Here is a 23,582-nt window from a genome sequence, read left to right on the forward strand (position 1 = left end):
GGAGAAGCATGGGCACTTACAAATTTGGATCTGTAAGGTGCGATTGCTTGTTGCACCCCGTTATCCTTCCTGCACCCAATGGCAAAATTCTGTACAAGTCTGTTGTCTCTGTTTCTGATGGCAGCATGGAGCTCCTGGTGGGGGATCAGCATCACACAGCAGCCAGCCATTTAGAGAATGGTATTTGTGGACAGTATCTGTGACAGAACAGAAATACAAAGAGCTGATGGATTTTTTTTTTCCAGGAGAAAAAAGGTTGGCTTTAGAAGGAAAATATTCCAGTGAACAGAAAGGAGAAAGGAGATGCTGACAAAGACAAGGACAGAGGCCTTCCTCCCTGACCTTCTGAACAGCCAAGGCCAAAGAACACCATCCTGGGCTTGAGGCTGTCTCTAGCCAAAGAGAAGCTCAGAGTCCATCAGTTGTCCAAGAGCTCTCAAATGCCTGGTGCTCCTCAGGAAGAGAAGCACTTCTACCAGGAGCATATCACTTGCCATCTGAGCCATGGTCTTTTCCTTCATCCATCCCTCCTTACCCCTCAGATGTTTGCAAATGGTGTGACTACCATTTCTCTCAAGGCAAGAGAGCATTTGGCTTTGCCCCCTCCTGCTGAATAGATGAGGAATTTGCAACAGGATTTTAGCGATGTTTATCAACTGCTTTCAGTTTGTGGACTCTGATTCTGAAGTTTTAACTGTTGTTCAGTTTCTTTTTAGCTTCTGGTGACCTAGTACCTGAGGTACAGTGCATTGGTCTCCAGTTAAACAACTTTGGTACCATGGGATGATCTAGTGAACTTCATTCTCCAGAAACTTGCCTCTAACCCACTTGTTATTTGAGGCCAAGCATCTTGTTCAGCAGGCTTCATCCTTGCGGCACTCTGAATCCTGCACACTGTACCACCTTTTTGTCATCTGGTTCTTATTTTGAGAAAGATGCTGGGGCCAACACCAGGATCCGTTTTTTCTGGGGAGGTCTTTGTTTGGCTCCTAAAGGGTTGTTTTGTTTTTGTCTCCAGAAGAAAAGCAGTCTGCCATGCTGCTTGTCTTTTGGAGAAAGGAAAGCTTTACCTTTTCATTTTAGAGCCTTGCTATCCTCTCTGTCCCTGCTTCTGCTACTCCTTTGGTTCTTCGTTCCCTTGTGAATATCATCTCTTCTACATTTTTACCCCCAAGGTAATTAAGGGGGGATTTATAGTTTTGTTGCACATAGACTTTAGATTGACTGCTTACCTTCTCAAACTAGAAACCTGAACCTGGACTTTGGGAATCTAGGGTATTGTGGTCAACCTCCAGGAATAAACTGTCGACAGGTGAGTAAGGTATTTCAGTGGATTCAAAAGAATGAAAACCAGATGTGGCATTTGTAATCGTCCTAGGACTGTAAAAAGTGCCTGATGTGGTGGTATCCCTGTCCCCACCCCCCCACCCCGTTTTCTCCAGCCTACGGCTTTGTGTGTGGTCTGTGGTCTGTCAGGTTCATGATCTCTTTCAGCCTTGATTGCCAAAGAGCACTTGAAATCTGATTCCACCTCTAATGACTTATTTCTGACTGCTCCCCAAGGCAGGTTTATCTGCTGATCATTAATCCAGAAATACTTTACAGTTGTCCCTTCCCATTGGATCCTACGTGTTTGCCCACAATATACACTATATCAGATGTTACATATGTTAGAGGGATTATATGACATGATAAAAGTTGAAGTAAGAATCTCGGTTACTCTGCACTTTATTCTAGTAGGAAAAATCTTTAGCCATCCTCGTTTAAATTCTCTGTTCTCCCATATGTTTGCTCCCACCAATCAAGAGTACTTATGAGCCTTAAAACATATGACAAGGACTTTTCATAGAAACAGAGTTGGCATTTAAATTGTTTTTGTTGTGACCATGTGGATGAAGTGAAAATGAGGTTTTCTTCCAAGCTGAGGGCATCATGATGAATGTCTATATGTGTAATCATGGTAGGTGACAAAAATATGAGGAAGACATGATGCCTGCTCTTGAGAGGCTTACAGTTTAGTTGAATAATTCATTTTATTAAACATTTACTGAACTCTGCTGTGTCCTGTGGATACAAAGCATTCAAGTGAGCTTACTGTTTGGTAGGGAAGCCATTGCAAACAAATAACTACAGAACAGTGTGATAAGTGCAGCAATAGAAATATGTATGCAGAGCAAGACTTGTTTAACAGGTTCATGGAGCATCTGCTCTATGCCAGACAATATAAGCCTATGTAGTGGCTTTATCATGAAGTCAAACTGACAGTCCTTGTCTTCATGGACTTGCAGTCTAGTAGGGCAGACAGGCATTAAGTAAATTGATATGTGACATCAAATTGTGATAAATAACATGAGTGAAAACAGTGCTATGAGAGAAGGTGGCCAGAATTTAGGGACCAAAGATAAAGTTTTAAACTAACAGAATCATGGAGTAAGGGATGCTGAGTAGTTCCTGCTGCACAATGAGAGGCATTGGGGAAAACCTTGACTGGTTACAGCTGAAAAGTCAATATGGTAAGAAAGACGCAGACTAGGGAGGGGGCGGAATAAGGTTGGAGAAGACAAGAGCTGAGGCAGGGCAGAATCTTATTAGCCTCAGTAGAGATTTTGGACTGAATTCTAAATGCTGTGGGAAACCAATGAAGGGTTTTACATGTTTAAAAGATGGTTCTAGAGTAATCTAGAAGAAGATTAGGAAACAGGCAAGAGCAGAAATGGGGAGACTACTTTAGAAGGCTCTGCTGTGGTTTTGGGGAAAGGTGTTTTGGGGTTGGGCTTCAGTGGTACCTATGGCGATAAAGAAACATGGGCAGAATGGATGTCAGTTTCAGAGAAAGAGTGAACACATTTTGGAAATGTCATTGGAAGAGTGGATAGGGCTTTAAAGAAAGGATGACATCCAGTTTCCTGGCTTGAGCTACTGAGTAGGTAGATGTGCCGTTTATTGAGATGGAAATGACTGGAGGAGGGGCCTATTTGCTGGAAAAGATCAAGAGTTCAGGGCTGGCTTTATGGAGGAGGTAATCCTTAAAAGGGGTCTTAAAAGGAGACATTGTAAAAAGGTAAATCAGATCTAGATGAGTAATAGTAAGTGCTCTAAGAGTTTAGCAGGAGAGATCAGCAGTTACTCAAGAGATTAGAGAATATTTTTGGGAAGACATGGGACATGAACTTGCCTTTGAGCATTAGGTGATACTTGAGTTAGTGCAGGAAAATCATTCCTGGTTGAGAAGCCATATGAACAGAAATACTGAAATAAGTCATGTGAGTTAAATCATAAGACCAGCTTAAGTAGAACTAAGGAAGTTAGATCAGGAAATGAGGGAGAAATAATAAATGGAAAGGGGCCAAATTTGTTAGGGAAGAGTGCCCAGAAGCGTGATAGCCAAGCTGCAGTTGGTAACAGGTGGAAATCGATGGTTTATCTGCTATTTGCTGAAAGAATTGAAATCTGGAAGATTGGATTTTGTTTTTGTATCTTAAAAATTCTTGGTGATGCAGCATAGAATAAGGGTTTGGATTGAACTTAAAAGTCCAATGGGAATGAACAAGAAAAGCAAAGAGTATTCAAGTAACTTGATAGGGAAGAAAAATCAAAGTTAACTCTCAAGAACTTAAACCTTGGTAATTGGGAAGATGATTTTTGGCAAAAGTGAAAAGGTCTGACTGTGCCTGAGTGGGTTGAATAAGAAGTTTAATTTTAAACATGTTGAGAATGAGTTCCTAGTGGGGTAGTCTCATGAAGAATATTGAATCAGATCAGGCTGAACACCTGTGACTTCAAACACTGTTTTGTTTTTAAAGAAAGAACACCTTGACCAGAAGGAGCCAGGTTCTACTTAAACTTTAGACTAAGAGAGACCGCTACTCATGTTAAGAAGATAGAGTGTTCCTCCTATACTTGACTGTGTGTCTCGTATTGCACTTCTCTTTCTTTTTTCCCCTTTATTTGATTGATCCTGCTCAATGTTTTTTAAAGTAACGTTTTCTGTACTTTTAAGGATAACTCCTTGGATCACCGTTACTTTGTATGAGATTGTGCCAACCTTGTATGAGATTGTGTCATTTGCTCATTTTTTCTTCATGAGTCTTGCCCCTTATTATGACACACACACACCCCGACCCCTGCAACTATTCTCCCCCTTTAAAATCTCTTTCAAATAAGTTTGGTGGGAGGAAATGAATGAGGGAAGACCCTTTCACTTTGAAAACCTGTCGAGATAGAGATGATAGTTTGACATGTATACAGAATATTGACTTACCTCACAAAGTCTCATAAACACTATGACCCCAGTCAAAACCCTTGGCTCTGGATCATACATTCTTCCTTGAATATCCAAATCTTTGGAGATTCTAAAACATGCTAATCTTTATTTGCTGACCAGATGGGTGACTGTCCTTAAAATTTTAATCTTATTTCTCACTGACTGCTGTGTTTTAGAGAAAAATGCTTGGAGGGTGGGGGCTTTCTCCAGTAAAGAGCTCAAGGGTAGACTCCTTCAGTTCCTTTGTCTTAGCATCTTCTTGCCCCCTCCCACAGAGATCCATATGGCTTTGGAGATAGTCGAGATACAAGACGTGATCGATCGCCCATTCGAGGAAGTCCAAGAAGAGAGCCCAGGGATGGCAGGAATGGCCGGGATGCTCGAGATGGCAGAGACATGCGAGACCCCCGAGATTTGCGGGACCACAGGGATAGCAGAGACATTCGGGATCACCGAGACAGCAGAAGTATGCGTGATGCTCGGGACATGAGGGATCTTAGAGACTTTCGTGACCTAAGAGAGACTAGGAATTTTCGAGATCACCGAGATCCCATGTACGACAGATACAGAGAGATGAGAGACTCCCGAGATCCCATTCTCAGGTAACCTCTACAGTTGTTCTGCTTGCTGGGTTTTTGTTTGTTTGTTTTTGGTAGCAGTCTTTTTTATGTTTGTTCTGCTGAACTAATTGAAAACTCGGTACAGCAGTGCCTTTCTCAGGCCTATGTTTCTGGTGTTTATCACCATGAGAGATGTGCCGCTTAATAAATATTTGCTGAATGTGTGATTGAAGACGGATTTTGCTTAATGATGAATCTGGGTCTTTTCCTGTGGGCTGTGAAAGGCACCATTGTGCAAATGGAAAAAAAGATGGGAGTGCAAATTGTTTTGGCCATGCAGGACCACAGGGTAGATGTACAAATGGCCAATAAATACGTGAAAAGATACTTGACATCCTTAGTTAGCAGAGAAATGCAAATCAAAACCACAATGAGCTAGCACTTCATACCTACTAGGATGGCTTTAATAGTTTTTTTTTTACGTGTTGGTGAAGTATAGCGGAACTAGAATCCTCATACATTGCTGGTAGGAATGCAAAGTAGTATGACTGCTGTGAAAAAGTTTGGCGGTCCCTCAGAAAGTTAAATGTAGTAGAATTAATAATCCACCAGCTCCACTCTTGAATATATATCCAAAAGAATTGAAAAGAAGAACTTACACAGATGGGTGTGACTATACATAGCAACACTACTCACAGTAGCCGAAAGGTAGACACCACTCAAATGTCCATCAATAGATGGATTAAAAAGTATGGTATATCCATACAGTATATTATCCAGCCATAAAAAGGTCCTTTTTATACCTGCTAAGCCTTGATAGACCTTAAAAAATATGCTACATGAAATAAATATTATGCTACATTGTCACAAAAGACAAATACATGTTTTCACTTACATGAAATATTTAGAAAAGGCAAATTCATAGAGAGAAAGTAGATTAGAAGTTACAGAGATCGGGGGTGAGTTTCTGTTCAGACTGTTCAGGATGATGAAAATTATTTTATATATTTTTTTTTTTTTATTCTGTTTTTTAACCACAGTTTTTAAAAAGCACAAGGAAGGAGGCTTGGGGTAGTGCCTAGAATGGTTCCTCAAAACTATTATCAATAATTACTACCAGTTATTTTGTGTTTACTTTGGGCCAGGGAGCTTCCATTATGCTGAGAGCGTTCTGTACATCCTCCCAGTCCTTTTGGAAGGTAGGTTAACTCAGTCCCAGCCACAGAGCTGATAAGCAGTGAGTCCCAGATAATAATTTTGTTTGCGTAATCCCAAAGTTCTGTGCCTTACTATGTCTTCCTCACAGATAGCTGGGTCTTGAAGAGTTCTCTGTATTTGATTTTTGCAGGATAAAACCTTTAACTTTGTGCACATTTCTTTACATTTTCAGAAGAGAAGGCTCTTATGACCGATACCTGCGAATGGATGACTACTGCAGGAGGAAAGATGATGCTTACTTTGACCGTTACAGAGATAGCTTTGATGGACGTGGCCCTCCAGGCCCAGAAAGTCAGTCTCGTGCAAAAGGTAAAGTAGAAAAAACAGTTTATTCTTATCACAAATAGAACACTTTATAAAAGAAAGAGGAAACTAATAACCAGATGGAAAGGAGCTAATGACTTGGCTAAGCAGTTCACAAAAAGAAGAAATACAAATGGCCTGTTCATTTGTAGAGAGCATTCAGCTTGAAAATCATTTTTAAAATGTAAAGTAGTACTGTCATCTGGTTTAGTCACCCAACAAGAAGAAATAAATATGAAATACTATCAATAAGAAAAGAAATGAACTAAAAATTGGAGCTGAAGAGGTTAAATGTTTGTTTTTTGCTCATTGACCAAATAAATATAACTGTCTTTATTACCTATGTAGTATGTGGGGAGAGTTGTTTTATTTATAATTTTTACCTAAGAGCATCTATTTTTTAGGTAAAGACATGTTTTTTAAAGCCTTGATTTTCTCAATATATTTAATACATCTTTAAGATTTTTTAATTGCTTTATTCCTGGTCAAATTAAGAACCTCATTTTTAGTTTGTTACAGAACTTTACTGCCTGGTTTTGTTTAGGATTTTTTTGTTGGGTTTTTTTTAATTGCCTGATCTTTTTTTTTTTTTTTTTTTAAGCAAATTACAATTACCTGTCAATAAGAGTCTTAAATAGTTGTCCCAAAAATGAAAATTAGGATAATAATGATATATTATCTTTTGCCTATCAATTGGTAGGAGTTTTTTTTTTTTCTTTTAATGACAAAACTCAGTGTTGATTAAGATATGGAGAAATAGCACAAGGTGATCCACCCCAAAGAAAGGATGAATTAGTAGCAGCTTTCCTAGAGGACATTCTGGTAGCATGTATCAGATTAAAGTAGCCATGCCTTGTAATCCATTCATTCCTTTTTAATGAATTTATAATAGTAAAAAAGTAATAATTTTTTTTCAGAGGTAGTCTAGATTACAACATTTGCCTACAAGTAGTTCAAGATTGAAAATAAGGCCTGTGACTTATTTTTATAGAAAGGCACAGTCCATGTTTCAGTTTTCCCTGTGTCATCCTGCAGAGCGTCTGAAACGTGAGGAGCGTCGTAGAGAAGAGCTCTATCGTCAGTATTTTGAGGAAATCCAGAGACGCTTTGATGCCGAGAGGCCTGTTGATTGTTCTGTGATTGTGGTCAACAAGCAAACTAAGTAAGAACCCTTTGGATTTTTCCTGAGTGAGGAGAAGAAGCAGAAGAGAAATTAGAAATTTAGACTTCTTCTTGGCAGCTGTACACACTGCCAGGCTGTGTACTCTGGCATTGCTGTACTGTGTTAACCAGAGTTCTTTCAGTTGTAGATGACAGAAAACCCACTGCAAACTGGCTTGGGCCCAAAGGGAAATTTTTAGTTTGCTTGACTGGGACGTTCAGGCACAGCTGCATTCAGGGTCAGCCTCTCATAAAGACTTGGTCTTTTGTGTTGTCTTCACTCTCAGACAAGCTTTCTACTTGAAAAGACAGCACAGTGCTAGCTCTTGACATGTATCTCCTTAACTTAGCAAACCCGTGGAAAGAGAGCTGCTTTTTCCTGTTGCTTCCACCTGAAATCCTGGAATTGTTTCCCAACCCTGGACTATCACTTTGGCCAGCAGTGCTGGATGCCCTGATTGGCCAGGGCTAGGTCATGTTCCCACTCATAGTGCTAAAAGTGGGATTAATCCTGTGGAGCTGGGGTAGACTGAGTGGAAAAGGGGTGCCTTCCCAAAGGAAAATCCGAGGGAGTATATGTTGGTCAGGCAAAGCAGTAGATGTCCCCTTCGTGAGAGAACCCCGAGTCCCTAATACTTTGGAAGGCATGTCTGCATGCGTCAGCCAAGAAACCGGCTTTGTGAAGTGCCATGGCCTTGCAGAGCTGTTAGGTGACCGTGCTAGCCAAGTCAGAGCTCACAGCACTGTTTTATTCTACCTCTGTTTCACATTCTTTCCTTGAAGAAGCAGCTCAGAGGTGCAGAAGGGAGTGTAGCAGCTTGCAAGTTTGGCATTAGCTATGTTCCCTTTCCCCAAGTGGTTAGTAAATAAATTCATGTATTTTCTAGCAGTTTGGGGTTAAAGAGCTAATTTTCAAGGCAGAACCTAGGGAGATAGGTGTTGAGACACCAAACAGCAGACAGAGTTCACAGGCTCTGGGCTGCCTTGTTTAGAAACAGATGCTGCTTTAACTTGCAGATAACTTTTTTGCCTTTTTATTTTTAAATGCATGATAATAGCTGTCATTTTCTGAGCACCTACTCTGTACTACTCCATGCTAAGCGCTTTTAATTTTTTTTGTAATCTTCATAGTAATCATGTTTCACATGTATTCATTCATCAAATTTTTTCTGTGTGTGGCAGGTGCTAGGTCCTGAAGCTGTAATCCTAATGAGCAAAACACACATGGCCCCTTCCTCTTGTGGAGCTTATACCCTAGTTGGACAGATGACAAAAATAAATGTATTGGTGATGAGTCTTATAAGAAGAAATATATCAAGGATCTGATTTAGATTGGAAAGAAAGTTAAGGAAATGACATATGAACTGAGCCCTATTATTCCTGTCTGATTGGTAAAGAAACTGAGGTTTGTAAGAGGTAAAGGGATTTGCTTAAAGCTTCAACTTTGCAAGTAAATGTTAGGGCTAAGATCCAAACCTGACTCTAGCATTTAAAACCCATGGTTTTTTCACTGTGGTGTACAGCCTCTGCCAAAACAGAAATGTGCTACAAATCTTAGGCAACAGGATGGTGTTTAGGAATGACCATCAGACTAGAGAATCAAGAGAAGGGCCTGGGACACTAAGTACTGTTCCATTGGGAACTTCTCAGCCAATATAAAGAGAAGGAATTGGTTTAGATTCTTGGAGCCTGAAGAGGGTGCTAGGGAGACAGTGGTAGAGCTAGGATTTGAAGTCTTCTGGCTGAGGTGCCACTGTACAGATTGGGAGTTGATCAGGGAGTACTCAACTGGATCCTGTTTGTTTCTACAGAGATTATGCTGAATCTGTGGGGCGGAAGGTCCGAGACCTAGGCATGGTAGTAGATTTAATCTTCCTCAACACGGAAGTATCACTGTCACAAGCCCTGGAGGATGTTAGCAGGGGAGGGTCTCCCTTTGCTATTGTCATCACCCAGCAACACCAGATTCACCGCTCCTGTACAGTCAACATCATGTTTGGAACCCCTCAAGGTATGGAGGCCCCAGTGGGTTAGAATTCCAGAAACTTCCAGATACTAGTCCACTAATTTTTTTATGGCTTACTCAGAAGCAGCAGGTTTTAGGTAAAGGTATTTCAGCTCAAATGTGGTAGGGCCCTTTTATAAGTGCATGGCAGAGACTTGCATAGTCATTTACTGGTTTGATCTTCTTTCATTGGATGCAGTTCTGGGCCCGCTGTGTGTGACATTACATGCAGCCCTTAGGTATGTGCAGTGATGTGTTAGTAAATGTTTAACAGCCAGTTCTGGGGTGGGGATGGTGTGGTTTATAGAATTTCCTGATTTCCATGGTGTAAATACTCCCACCGTGTTCTATTTCAAGCCACCAACATGAAGTCACTTCAGGGCAAGTTGGGGAGAGAGGCGCACAGTCTGCTCGCACCAGTGAGAGCCAGCACAGCTCTGGCACACACTGCACTGAGTGTGCTGGAGTCCCTGCTTTCACCAGACTTTGGAATGAGGGACAAAGCACGTGACAGGCAGTTAGGAGACTTTTTGTTAGTGTGCTGGAGAAGTCAGTGGAGGGACTTTGAGAAGAGGGAGGCAGCCTTGACCTCCTGGAGGCCCAGGGTAGGTTCCCTGAAGTCCTTCCCTAAAGTAACTTTTAGTCCTTTGCTCCCAGATCGTTGAGACTCAGTCAACTGATGCCTTGCTGATTGCTCTCACAGCACAGACTTTTCCCTTCTCCCACCACCCTGGGCCCTCTATTTGCCTGACCAGTTTTACCCATAAGCATAGAGTGTAGAAGCCTCTCCAGCAGGTCATTCGCCTCTCTGAGGAACAGTCCTCAAGATGTGTGAAGACATTTATATCAAGTGCCAAGAAGTCTTCTCACCACTTTATAAATCTTGTTTCCCAAGAGGGAGGGGAGAAGGTTATTTAGGGTCATCATTTGATCTTAGTCCATAACCTTTGAACTGATACATTAAAAAACAGCTCTATCCTGAGGAGTGTGGTGGAAAGCCAGGCTTTACAGAGGGCTGTTTGGACCCCCATGGCCTACCTCCTGTGGTTATTCTCCACATGGTCTTTTTGAATCTGTGAGACTGTCATGTTTCTCTGGCTTTTACTACATGTCTATGATCTAAGAATTCCCCACAGAACTAGCTCTCTACAAGGGTGTCTCTTTCCCACTGAAGAAACCCATTCTCTGTCTTCTGAGCTGCATCCCCTCCCGCCCCACCTCTCCCCATCCCCATTCCAAGGGTTTTTGTCAGTGAAATGGTTTTCTTGCTTGTTTGAGGTCAGGAAAGGCTTGGTAGAGTTCAGCAGGTGGGCACTCAGATCTGTCATGGGAGAAAATAACTCAGGTCATTCCCTCCTACAGAGCATCGCAACATGCCCCAGGCAGATGCCATGGTGCTGGTGGCCAGAAATTATGAGCGCTATAAAAATGAGTGCCGGGAGAAGGAGCGCGAGGAGATTGCCAGACAGGCGGCCAAGATGGCTGATGAAGCCATCCTCCAGGAGAGAGAGCGAGGAGGCCCTGAGGAGGGAATGCGTGGGGGGCACCCCCCAGCCATCCAGAGCCTCCTCAACCTGCTGGCCGACAACAGGTACCTCACTGCTGAAGAGACTGACAAGATCATCAACTACCTGCGAGAGAGGAAGGAGCGGCTTATGAGGAGCAGCACCGACTCTCTGCCTGGTGAGCTACGTGGCAGGGCCGAGGTGAAGTTCTGACTCTGCATTTCTCTAATCCCCAGGCTCTGTTGGGAGGGTGGCAGGCCCAGGGCTCTTTGGGGTGGGTAAGGGAAATGAGCCCATCTCATGGGTTTTCCCGCATGGGCCATCCGTGCTGGCGTAATAATGGTAACTTAAGATTTGGATACTGAATTCTGATCCCTGTAGTTAATGTGGTGGTGGGTGGGCTAGTATGGCTGGCTCCCTGGGAACCAAGATAGATGGCCTTTTTTTTTTTTTTAAAGTAGTTCTCTGGGGGAACTAAGCTGTTTACTGAAAACAGCACGTACTATGAAGTGGCCCCTTTGGGAAATCGATGTTATAGTCTGTGTACTGTGTGATTGATGTAACTAGTGATTGTTGTTCTTCCCTGGGCTGCTAAGCCTCCTGCCCATGGAGGGTATTTTTCAACCAGATACCTCTTCTTTCTGTCTTCTAGGCCCGATTTCCCGTCAACCACTCGGGGCGACCTCGGGTGCCTCACTGAAGACACAGCCAAGCTCTCAACCGCTCCAGAGTGGCCAAGTGCTCCCGTCTGCTACACCCACTCCAGCTGCACCCCCCACCTCCCAGCAAGAGCTTCAGGCCAAAATCCTCAGCCTCTTCAATAGTGGCACGGTCGTGGCCAATAGCAGCTCTGCATCCCCCTCAGTTGCTGCCGGAAACACCCAGAACCAGAATTTTTCCACAGCAGCAAACAGCCAGCCTCAGCAAAGATCACAGGCCTCTGGTAATCAGCCTCCAAGCATTTTGGGACAGGCAGGATCTGCTCGGAACATGGGCCCCAGGCCTGGGGCTCCTTCCCAAGGGCTCTTTGGCCAGCCTTCCACCCTCCTGGCACCTGCCAGCAACTTGGCTAGCCAGAGGCCCGTGTCTTCCACAAGTATCAACTTTGACAATCCAAGTGTACAGAAAGCTCTGGACACCCTGATCCAGAGTGGCCCTGCTCTCTCCCACCTGGTTAGCCAGACCACAGCACAGGTGAGGCAGCCCCAGGCCCCCTTAGGATCGTTCCAGAGGCATTACTGAGGCTAAATCTCAACTTCCCCCAGGCCCCTCTTCCCCTGGCCTCCTACCTGTTGCGTTCTAAGTAGAGTTACTTGGAGGATGTTCTCTGCGCGTATCCAGGTCCACATCGAATGGCATAAGTTTCTACCATCTGCTCTCTTCTGCCCAAGGCTGTTGTTACTTATTCCTTCCAGAGTCAGAGTTTGTACTGTCTTGGAGGTGTATTTTTTGTTGTTGGGGTTATTTTTATTTTTTTTCTATTTTTATTTTTTTGATAGAAAATAAAGATCTCTGGGGTCATGGGCAATATAGGTGTCTGGGCTCCGTTTGTATTTCATTTGTCTCTGTCAGCTCGATGTCGGGGCGGGGAAGGAAAAAGCAGCCAAGTCCGAACTGGCTGCATTTGGGGTAGTCCTTTCATGGCGAGAGCCACTGGCTTTGTTCATTTTGAACCTCCCCAAGGCTTTCTGGCCTCACACAGGCCCAGCAGAGCATGAGCTGCTGCCTGCGGCCCTGTGCAGGGTTGTAGAGCCACAGGCTGGGCTTGGTGGGCACGGTCCCAGCGCACCCTGTCCCACGAGTGTGGGGGCTGCCTGAGGGGTGGTAAGCAGGCTGCTCTGGAGTTGTTGAAGAGGGGCCATGGCAGTCACTTTTCTGCCTGACCCAGAGTAGTTGGATCTTGGTTTTTCTTTTTTTTTTTTCTTTGTGGCTTTCATTGCAATGGAAGATTTTCCATGAACTGAGCAGCACCAGTCACCAGCAGTTTAACCCAAACTGTGAATCTGGGCCCCAACCACTCTGAACCCTTTAACATTTGTCAGCCTCTTCCTCACCAGTGGTAGCTTCATGGAGTTGGCTCTGAGAAGACCACCCTAGACTCTGGCGGTGAACACCCATTTTTTCAGTGATTGCGCTGAGCATTGGCCCAGAAATCAGGCTCTTGTTCTGTTTTCTGAGCAGCAGGAGGTAGGGACCATTTTGATGTCAGACTTGGTAGCTGGACATGTTCTTGATGCAGGCGGCTGTTTGTAACTTCTGAGCCAGAGTGAAGTTACTAGAGGGAGGACCTCTGCCTGCTGCTCTAAGTGGAGCCAAAGGAAGCTGCCCTCTCCCTAGGGATGGTGCTCCTTAGCGCCCTGTGGCTCAGTCTCAAGGGACCCCTGGCGGAGACACGGGAGAGCAGTGACTTCAGCTGAGTCCTTGCCAGTAGCTGAGTAAACATTGCTTTCCAAAACTCAAGGTCCCCAGATGGCAGTGTTTTATGTTCTGACCTGTTTGTGTTATATAGTGTTTATTTTTTTTCTTTCCTCTTTGGAACTCCTGTGTTGTTAATAAGATGAAATGATTACTTTTTAATTAAAATGTAAAAGTGAAAGCCGTGTTGTCTTTTTTGGGGTGTGACTGTGCGAAGGGCCTCTGTGGGCACTCCTCCCCGGAGCGCATGGGTGAGGGTCCCTGACAGAGCTGACGGCTTCAGTCTGTCATGAGGTCTGTCCCCCTTTGTCCTCAGCCTGCAGTCGGGCCTCAAAACCTCTTTGAACCCTAGCTCCTCTCATACAGCTCACCTGTTTAGAAGCTTTAACAACAGTTCGGAGTAAAAGCCTGCTGGGTAATCACAGTGGTGTGTAAACATCCTTGTTTGTGGCAGACTCGGTGTGTCAGAGGCTTGTCCGCTTGTTCTTAACGAAAACAGAATGGTGAGGAGGCCATTTCTGACCAAAAGGCAGTGGAGAGAGGGGTGCTCTCCTGTTTTGATTTTGTCTGTTGCCAGCCCATCGTGCAAGGGGTTGGCAGAACCAGTGTCCCAGGTGGGCACACTGGAGAGCATTTCATAGAGCTCCCCACCAGGAAACTCGGGGTGGGTGTGGTAAACTGACTGGCACAAGGCCGCCAGTAGATCAGGGATGAGGATGCCATCAGCGCCCAGCCTGACCTGGAGGTGCTGCCTCAGATGTTTGACGGGGCTCCAGAACTATCAGTACACAAACTAGGCAGCCAGACCTGGAGGGTCAACCAACCGACTCTTCGGTCAGGGGTGGTCAGTGTTTCTGATTAAGAGTCTGGGATCCTCACAGGGGGGCCCGCTTTGAATACCCCTCTTCGCACCTACTAGTTCTTCCCCCTGGAGAGTCCAAACAGCACACCTCAGGCTGTGAAGGGTATAATAAAATTATTTTTATTGCATTTTGTGCAGACGGGAGTCTAAAAAATTAATACAGTAAAAGCTATAAAGCATTAAATGGGAGCATTCAACAATAAAGGAAAGAACCAACCCTCTCCTTTTCATCTTGGCACAAAGAACACAAGATCAATACTGAGGCAGAATGCGAAATACTGAAACACACTGAAAATTAAAGGCAGGCCTAATAATAGTAATAAATACTCTTGATTTGGTTTGCAACCTCTCCTATTTACAAGGGTTTTCAACTTCATTGCATTGCCCTGCACATAGATCGTCTAAAACAAAAGCAACACTAGTTATCACTACAAGGCTATTGAAATATTGCACTCAGAATAAAAGTCACTTGAATGGACATGAAACATCTAGCTACATGATTATAAAGATAAGTTGATGAGTGACGGGTGATAACATTCATAACAAATATTGCACATGTAGCACAGAAAATTTGGGGGTTTGTTGTGGGATGTCTGTTTTCATCAATGGAAACGGCTCTTGCCAACCAGACAGCCTGGGCCCAGATAGTGCAACTTTGGTTCCCTAAGTGATGTTAATACAGCCCCCTTTCGGTTCTGCCTAGCCCACCACTTCAGCCTGAGAGTGCTAGGCCCCCAGAAGGCTAGACCCAGCTGTGGTTCTCAGAGGGAGGTCTTGGAGGATGGGGGTGGGAAGTGCTGGTGTCTGATACCTCCAACTTCTGATTACTACCCGGAAAAATCTATCCAGCCCCCTGATCAAATTTCAGAGAGGCCTTGGTCTAACCGCAGGCGTCCAAACCTCCTCCAGCCACACCTGACCCAGTCAAGATGGCACCAGCGCCAGCTCTGCCTTGGGCTCAAAGGAAAGGAGGTGGTGAGGTCAGGAGTCCCCAGAAGCCTCAGCTCTGGGAGATGGACGGGATGTCTAACTAGGTGCAGTCAGGGCCCTAGGGCTGGAGTTACTGTACCCAGCCCCAGAGGGCGCTGGAACGAGCATGCAGTGCATGTCCCCCCTTAGTAACGTGCCCTGGGGGAAGGGAACCCGGCCAACGGGGTTTCTCTAAGGGAAGAGGGCATCTCCGGCCGGGCTGGCGGAGCAGAAGCGCCAAGGACTGGTGTTGGAGAAGCCAAAGGCCTTGGGGCCCTAGTTGAAGGAGGGCAGAGAGGCGCTTAAGAACTAAGCAAGTGGCGACTCCAGCCCTCCCCCAGGCCCAGGTACCTGGGAGACGCAGCTAGAGGCCGCTGCTAGGCAGCGAGGCCCGGCGCCCAGACGCGGAGAAGGCGGCCGGGTCCCCGAGGCCGGAATTGCCGGATGCGAACAGGGTAGGAAACGTCAGGGGCAGCGCTGGGGCCACCCCGGCGGGTCCGGCCCCTAACCCAGAAACGCCCCCTCCTCCCTCACCTGTCCCAGGGAGGAAACTCCGGGGGAGGGGACGCCCTCCAACCCCCCCCTCCCCCGATTTCAGTCTTTGGCGAAGAGCCACGGGATGGGGGGAGCAGGCGACAAGCCGGTGGAGGAGAGACGCCTGCTCCCCCAGCGAAGGCACCGGGACGGGGCTTCCTGGGGGCGGGGGCGAGGGCCTCTCTCGGTTCCTCTGGCTTAAGGAACGCCCCTCCCCTCTCCTGGCCCCAGCTTGCATAAAGAGCCGATGAGAAGAGGCTGCGCGCGTCTCTGCAGCCACAGTGGAAGCTCACGTTCGCTGGGAGGCGAATCCAGGAAAAGTTGGGACACTTGTCTCACTTCGTCTCCGAAAAGATCTAGAGGGAAGAAGGGTCGGAAGCCAAGGGCGCGCGGAAAAGGTAAGGAGGCGTGGAGGGGGTGGGTGGTCGAGGGACCACGAGTCCCGCCTGGGCCTAAAAGCACGTTTGCTCTCAAACGCTCGGACTTCAAGGAAAACCCAGCCTCCGAGGCCTCCGCCTTCCCTGGGCGCGCCCCCAGCGGGAAAGCGCGACTGCGGCGAGAAGTCCGTTGCGCTTCTAAGTCACAGAAATATGGGGACGTTAAAAATACACGCGATGTCTCCTGTACACTATGTATACGCTCGGCCGGCTCGCGCCCGCGACCTCGCGAGGAAGTAGAACGCAGACTGCGGGGCGCATCCCCGCCACCCCGCGCGCTCCGGGCCGCCGGGGGAGGGGCGCAGAGTGCGGGCGGGGCGGGGCGCGGGAAGAGAGGGAAGGGGCCGGGCGGACGACCGGGGGTCCTCGAAGCCCCAGGTCCGCTCCTCTCCGCAGCCTCCTCCGATCTTTATTGCAGCGTCTCCTCCGGCGGGGCGAGGCCGGGCTTAGAAAAAGGGCGGCCGGGGCCGACGCGCCAACGGGACTCTGGTCTCCGGGAGGGGAGGTCTTCTCCGGGTCCGCCCCAGCCGACGTGGCCTCCGGGCTTCAGGCAGCGGGGAAAGGGGGCCAGGGCGCGGGCACAGGGTCTGTATGTAAACGGTGACAGCGGCGGGGGGCGCAGCGAGGGCTCCGGGGCCGCGGGCCGGACGCGCTCGGGCCCAGGTGTTTGATCCTGGCTCTCAGGAGTAGATGGTGATGACCTCGCGGCCGCCGCCGCGGACCAGCATCACCCGGTCCAGGCGCTCGGTGAGAACCTCGAGGAATTCCATGTCTGAGCGCCCGTCAAGGAGAAAGACTGTCCCCTTTCCTCCCCCATGGAATCAGGCTCCCGTTGGGCGCCAGCGGAACGCGGGGCTCGCGTCCCTGTCCGAGGTGCTGATTCTGAAGCCGACCTGGCTCAGCCCTTCCTTCCCAGGGCTAGGAACTAAGACCCCTGACGTCCGCCTCCCTCCTTCCTCCCAATTTTAAGCCCAGGATACAGTTTTCGTCACCGTTGCGGTTGCGGGGAGGCCCAGGCATGTTGAGCAAAACAAGCTTGGCATCCTGGGATTTCTTGACAATGACCTCGTTCAGCCGCACGGCGGTGTGCATGCGCCGCACGTTGGATTGGTTCCTGCGGGAGAAAGCCAGGGAGGAGGGCAGGAAGGCTAGGAGAGAGGGGGGACTTGGATCCAGTCGCCCCTTCCAGCACCTCCCCCGCCCCCAGCGCCGGGCTGCTGGGATCTGCTCCTTACAAGCCAGAGACCACCAACCCTAGACCACTCCAAGCTGGGCTACCCCAGAGGTCAGGGGCACGAGTTGAGGGTTCATAGCAGAGTGAGAAAAGTAGGGAACCTGGCCAACCTAGGAGAGAGTTTAAAAATTCTGAAGCACTTACAAGTTCTCCCACTCCCTTCAGGAAACATAAGAGAAGCAAGGAGAGGAAGAAAAAGGAGAAGGGTCAGAAAAAGCAGGAGAAGCTGAGGACTTGAGCCACCATCAACACCTTGCGTGCAGATGACTCCTGTTCTCCCAGCCCCCCAGCCTTTACCTTTCCACTGCCTGCACCTGTGCGTTCTGACCCTTTGCAATCAAGCCCAACCTGAGTCCTCAGACAGAGCAACCAAGGAGAGGTCTGGGCTGGGCCTTCTGACTACCAGCCCAGGACCCCTTCCACTCATTTGCTCTCAATGGGGAGCAAAGACCCTGTAGGCTCACCCCAGACCCCAGCCCTTAGCCCCCAGACCCGTACGGCTTCATGCTGAAGAAGTCCTTGATGCCCTCTGAGGAGACAGGACTGGGGCCCTTGTTCTTCTCTGCCACCGACTTGTCCTTGGTCCAGGTGAGATGCACTTTTTCTGGATCTGCCTCGCCCTCCACCTCGGGCTCCTCCCCCGGAGACGGTGAGCTGCTAGGGCAGCTGGGAGCACTCTGGTCATGGATCAGCTGCACCTAAGGGATGAAAGAAGGGATGGCACGTGATTCATTTGGAGGCCAAAGGTTCTGCTCCCACCGGTTGCAGCCAAACTACCCGAGCTGCATACCTCCTCTTCCGGCTTCTCCTCACTGTCACCAGCCGTCTCTTCTGGGACGTTGAGACGGAGCCGGGTGTTGGCTGGATTCTTTCTCCGGATTGAGCCACGAGACTCATCTGTGATACTCTGGATCTAGGGAGGGACACAAGTTGGTGCCATGGAAATCACTACCCATGCCCTGCAAAGAGCTACCCCCAAAGCTGATGTTCAGCCAGGATGTGCACTTTCGGGACCTGTACCAGTTGTTAAAATACTGCGGTGCTTCCACACCAAATAGCTATTGCCCCACTGATATGGCCACTCCAACTCCTCTCCAGTACCCCTGGCCTTCCCACTCTCCAGTGACCAAAGGGTTGACACCTGGCCCAGCTGAGCTCTACCTCAGGGCCAGTTCTGACTGGTCAGTGCACATGCCACTTCTTACAATTGTACTGTCACCCACCTCTGAGAGCTCTTCTGTCCCCAGCCCTAAGGACCCCACTCGCTGGGGTGGGGCTTTCATCCAAATGCCAGAGGGCTGGTGGGCCCATGTTACCCACACGGGAGAGACCTTACAGCCAGCCTTACCCCATGAGAACTCATCACCGTTACCCCTGAGAACCCACCATCCACACCCTAGGAGGTTTGCCCCCAGCTCTCATCATCAGCTGTATCCTGAAATATCCACTCATTACTCACTCTCTAAGGGTCTATCACATGATACCTTGTCCCCCACACTGCAGCCCACACCCCTGAGGAATCATCATCCATACACATTTAACTTCCACTCTTCTCCCTTGGGCCCCAGAAGTCACGTTGAGAGTACATCTGTCACCCTTGCCAAAGCCCCTCTGCATCTCAGCTGGGAGGCTGGAGACAGGCAGCTGCAGCGTGCACCCTTGCTGCTGGGGAACCAGTGCCAGGAGGTGGCAATGCCAGTGACCAGGAGTGGGCCATCCCAAATCTGTGCAGCCCCAGAGCTGGCAGCAGCTTGAGACACTCCGAGCCCAGCTAGGGCAACCTCACCTCCCGTTCCCGCTCATTCTTGGTTAAATGCATTTGTTTGAGGATCTGGGAACGCTGCTCCATCACCAAGGTCTTCTCGTAGGTGTAAGCGGAGATGTCGCTCTCATGCTGTGGGCAGGCAGGGGCGGGATGGGGGAGAGGGGCAAGGGAGGAAAGTATGAGCTCCGAGCTCAGGTGCAAGGCCAAGAAAAGAGAGGCAGGCCCTCTTCCTGCTGCCAGCCTAGGGCTTCCCTGTCCAATGACCTAGTTTAATAAACAGTTGTGGGAGGAAGGACAAAGCAGAGGGTGATGCTCTTTGAAGGTGAGGCAACTCATTCCCTCCTCAAGCCCAGGACTGGGTGAATGAATGGGTGAATTAATGAATGAGTTGATTAATTAATTACCTGGGTGAATGGAGAGGGGGAAGAAGTTAAAAAAGGAACATAGAGATGAATGAATACACACACATATGCATGAATGAGTGAGTGAATAAATACATTAATGAATATATGGGTGGATTAATGAATATACCATTAGAGGGATGGGTAAATGGTGCTGAGTGGAATGGATAACAAGAGGCTTTAGAGTGTAACTACTAGAAACCTGGACTCTAGAGCCAGTCTGCCTGAGTTTGAATTCTGGCTTTGCCACTTGGTGTACGTTTGGGGCAAATTACTTAACGTTTCTGTGCCTCAACTTCCTAATCTGTAAAATGGGAATACTGATAATTGGATAACTGTATCTATTTCATTGATTGCTGTGAGAAGTAATGTATATATAAAGCACATAGAACAGTGCCTCTCATGTAGTCAACATTACTAGACATGTCTATTCGTATAAAGGATACAAGGCAGGGTGGGTGAGTGGGTGGATGGATGGATGGGTGGAAGGGCTCTTGGGTGAACATGTGAGAGGCTTAAAAGTGGATGGGTATGCCCAGGTTCCATCCCTCATGCCACAACCAAGAGTTCACAGGCTGTAACTGAAGATGCCACCCGCCACAAAAATCGACCTCAGTACCACAACTGGGACCCAGCGCAGCCAAAAGTGGATTGGAGGGCGGGGGGAGGACCTTAGCATCACAAGCTGATGGGTACTGGGGTTCCCCTGTTTGGTTCTGGGCCCAAGGGCAAAGAGGCCAGCAGGACTCTAAAATGTCAGAGGCAGCTCCTGGGGGCTCACCATCTCCACCACCTCAACCTCTGCGGTGATACGTAAGTGGTACAGAAATGTGGTCAAGTCCTTCTTCATCTGGATGCTATTGTCGTCCATCTGGGCCACGGTGAAGATTCGCATCTTGCACTTCCGCCAAACCTGGAGAGATGAAGGGGACCCAGAAAGGTCCAGTCCAGATGCCGTGCGGAGACCCAGGGCCAGACCTCGTCCCTCACCCTTCCCACCACCTTCCCACACATCCAGGTAGCCCACCAATCCTCTATCTCGGTGGCCACTCCGTACAAAAATGCCCCTGCTTAGGTGAGGGCCCCCTGCCATTGAAGCATCACTCGCTTGAATTAAACACGGCTCTCCTCTATAATTCAAGGACATCTGCCAGGGGAGACACAGTCAGTTCCCAACACCTCAGAATAAAGGAGGTGACTGGAGCCCTCTCCCAGGAGCTCACACGGAGGTGGGCCAGGCGGGAGCCCGGGAGCCCCCCGCGCGCGTGGCCATGAGCACGCGCACACGGGAGCGTGCGCGCGGCCACGTGCACGTGCATGTGGGGCGCGCGCACAGCCACGAGCACGTGCACGCGGGGCCGCGCGCGCACACGTACACGCACCTTGTGGTGCCGCAGCAGGAAGGGCAGCAGCATGAGCATGCCGCCATCGTGCACAATCCACCAGACGTCGATGCTGCCTTCAGAGAAGCGCTCGGGGTTCCCGGGAAACATGGAGACATTCTTGGTGACCAGCAGGGCCAGGTGGCCAGCCGTGGTTTCCCGGACCAGCTCTGGAGGAGGCCAAGGAGATGGCAGACGGTAAAACAGTGACCCTGGTCCCCTCCTTGGCACCCAGCACCCCTCCCCATCCCGCCTCCCGCCTCGGCCTTGGACTGAGGAGTCAGAAAAGCCCCATCTGCCTGGGCCTCATTTGAACTTGGGGGGAAAAAAAACACACACACACACAAAAACCTCTCTGGGCCTCAGTTTCCCCACTGGTCAAGTGGTAATAAGGATACCTGCCCTTTCTAATTAAGAAGGCGACCCTGCAGCGCTCACTTAATCCTCCCAACTACCTTCTAACTGGGATCTACTGATAAAGCAGCCTCAGGGTTTACCAGCTGCCGTGACCTTCATCTCTCCGTGCATCAGTTTCACGCCACTAAAATAGAGACAGCCATGCCTAGCCCTCACAGGCCTGCTGAGAGAATTCAAGACCTAGAGAAAGCCACCACTTGTCTGGCGCACAGAACGCAGTCTGTAAGTGTTAGTTACTGTATGACTTATTTCTGCTACTACCAAGGAATCTGATGCTCAGAGAGGGTGAGGCACTTGTGAACAATCACACAGCAAGGAAGGGCCAGAGGTTAGATTTAGACCCGGGCCTCAGTGGTGACTTCAAAACTGTAGGTCTTCCCACTGGCCTGCTCTGTCTTCCCTGCAGGGTTGTGCGCCCGGCAAGAGCCAAGTCTGTCTCCTTCACACCTGAGTCCCTGGCCTCCCAGCACAGTGTCTGGCACCTGGCCAGCTTTGAAGGCCATCACCTGTATATGCTGGATCCATACTTGTTATGCCTGGGAAGCCGTCCCCAGGCCCAAAGGAGAACCCACCTCCACGCAGCCCTCCACCACTCGCAGCCCAGCCAGCTTTACCAATGAAGTTCCTCCACGTCTGATGATCTTCCTTCTGTCGCCAGTTGCGGGGCCAGCCAACGAGCACAGTGTTGTGCTGCAGCCCCCCGAGGCCCCCGGACTGAATCAGGTGGGACACGCCATCTCGCAGGTTGGAAGAAATCACCACCTGGCAGAAGCCTTTCACTTTCTCTGCCTCCATCAGGCGCCGGATGGACTGGGGTGGCAGGGATCAGAAAAGGGCCAGCCTCAGGCTCAGGCCTCCCTGGCCCTGCTCAGCCCCTTGCAGCCTCCCTACCTCCCATCTCTCCTCTCCATCATCCGGATCTTCCTGAAGCTCAGCTCAGACCATGTCAGCCTCTGGCACCCCATCACCTATGGCCCCTATTCCCCACTACTCAAGCAAAGCTCTTCATGATCAGACCCCATGCTTCCCATCAACCTGCCATGGCTCACAGATTCCCCAGGGAAGCTCTCCCCCACCACCCAGACTCCCCCTCCCCCATGTTGTCCATGACACCCTGCCTGGGCCAATTCAACCATCACCTTCTTCAGACACCACCCCTCCACCCAGACCAGAATGAAACTGGGCTCCTCTGCTTAGCTGGACAATTTGGTTTTAACGATTTTTAAAAGTTAGCATAATAGTAGGCATTTAAAACACACATTTAATCTGCGCGATGAAGGAAGTGTTTTTATGACTCTCAGTTTATAGCTAAGGAAATTGAGGCTCAGAGAAATTAAGACTTGCTTCAGGCTATATGGATAATGGATATTATTGTAGAGGTTCAAATCCAGGGGTCTGACTCCATCCTTCACACTCTTAACCAATCTCCTAATGTCAAACAGAAAGGGCTCCAATTTCTGCCTCTGTCCCAGTCTGTTAATTCAGCATGCAGTGGCTGAAAATAAGAGCAGAGTAACCTTGGGCAAATCACTTCCCTCTGTGAGCCTCAGTTTTTTCATCTGTCAAATGGGCATTGTGACAGCTACCTCATTTAGGAAGAGGGAGAATGATATAACATGATGTGAGTAGAGCTTAGTATACAGCCTGAGAGATCATAAACACTCAATATGTTCTATTACTTTGTGGTTACTAACTCTAAGGTAGCCCCTGTCAACCTCAGATGGGTTGGAGAGCCTTCTGTGTATGTTCTGTCTCCCCCTCCAGCCTGGGACCACCTTGAGGGGTGGGGTTTGGTCTTCCACCTCTCCGTGTCCCCCAGGGCCTACCCTAGTGTCTGGTACCCAGGACATGTGCAGCCACTGCATGTTGAATTAAAGTGACCAGTGGAGGCCTCCAGCCCTGGGCCCTGACAGATCGGTGTGAACGGCCCAGTGAGGCAGAAACAGCAGCTGTCACAAGCCATTAGGGGTGCCCCACCCCATCTCATCGAACCTCCCTGAGGCCCCCTTGCCCTCTCCACTTCTAATCATGGCCCCGAGGGGAGAGAGGCCTGATTCACAGACAGAACCCTCTTCCTCTGCCACCCACCAGACACCTGTTAGCGTCACTTACTGCAGACCCCTGCTGCCCCAGCTCACGCTGGCTCTGCC

At 48.7% G+C, this 23,582-nt stretch overlaps 2 protein-coding genes and 1 long non-coding RNA gene across 7 annotated transcripts in view; 2 read left to right on the plus strand and 1 right to left on the minus strand.

Annotated features, from left to right (window-relative positions):
• The window catches only part of NCOA5 (nuclear receptor coactivator 5), a 28,505-nt gene extending 14,893 nt beyond the window's left edge, over positions 1-13,612 (plus strand). For 2 of the 3 annotated variants that reach the window (XM_006051375.3, XM_006051376.3), the window contains 6 exons: positions 4,540-4,866; positions 6,215-6,351; positions 7,381-7,507; positions 9,318-9,517; positions 10,874-11,194; positions 11,669-13,612. In XM_006051375.3, coding sequence (XP_006051437.1) covers positions 4,540-4,866; positions 6,215-6,351; positions 7,381-7,507; positions 9,318-9,517; positions 10,874-11,194; positions 11,669-12,258 — 1,702 coding nt within the window. In that variant the 3' untranslated portion in view covers positions 12,259-13,612. Of the gene's footprint in view, positions 1-4,539; positions 4,867-6,214; positions 6,352-7,380; positions 7,508-9,317; positions 9,518-10,873; positions 11,218-11,668 lie in introns of all 3 variants that reach the window. The other variant, XM_006051377.3, reaches the window with a different exon arrangement.
• A 2,425-nt stretch (positions 13,613-16,037) lies between these two features.
• Positions 16,038-20,029, plus strand: LOC102414863. The gene is made up of 2 exons (XR_003102997.2): positions 16,038-16,194; positions 17,633-20,029. It is a non-coding gene; the product is annotated as an uncharacterized LOC102414863 (long non-coding RNA).
• SLC12A5 (solute carrier family 12 member 5) overlaps positions 16,136-23,582 on the minus strand; it is a 35,282-nt gene continuing 27,835 nt past the window's right edge. For 2 of the 3 annotated variants that reach the window (XM_006051372.3, XM_006051373.3), the window contains exons 18-26: positions 22,047-22,242; positions 21,016-21,185; positions 20,415-20,546; positions 19,254-19,361; positions 18,258-18,380; positions 17,966-18,165; positions 17,612-17,626; positions 17,214-17,347; positions 16,136-17,005 (exon numbers count right to left, since the gene is read on the minus strand). In XM_006051372.3, the coding sequence (XP_006051434.2) occupies positions 16,914-17,005; positions 17,214-17,347; positions 17,612-17,626; positions 17,966-18,165; positions 18,258-18,380; positions 19,254-19,361; positions 20,415-20,546; positions 21,016-21,185; positions 22,047-22,242 (1,170 nt within the window). In that variant the 3' untranslated portion in view covers positions 16,136-16,913. Of the gene's footprint in view, positions 17,006-17,213; positions 17,348-17,611; positions 17,627-17,965; positions 18,166-18,257; positions 18,381-18,532; positions 19,362-20,414; positions 20,547-21,015; positions 21,186-22,046; positions 22,243-23,582 lie in introns of those variants that run through there. The other variant, XM_044927585.2, reaches the window with a different exon arrangement.

This window comes from Bubalus bubalis, chromosome 14 (assembly GCF_019923935.1).
Source record: "Bubalus bubalis isolate 160015118507 breed Murrah chromosome 14, NDDB_SH_1, whole genome shotgun sequence".
NCBI lineage: Eukaryota > Metazoa > Chordata > Mammalia > Artiodactyla > Bovidae > Bubalus > Bubalus bubalis.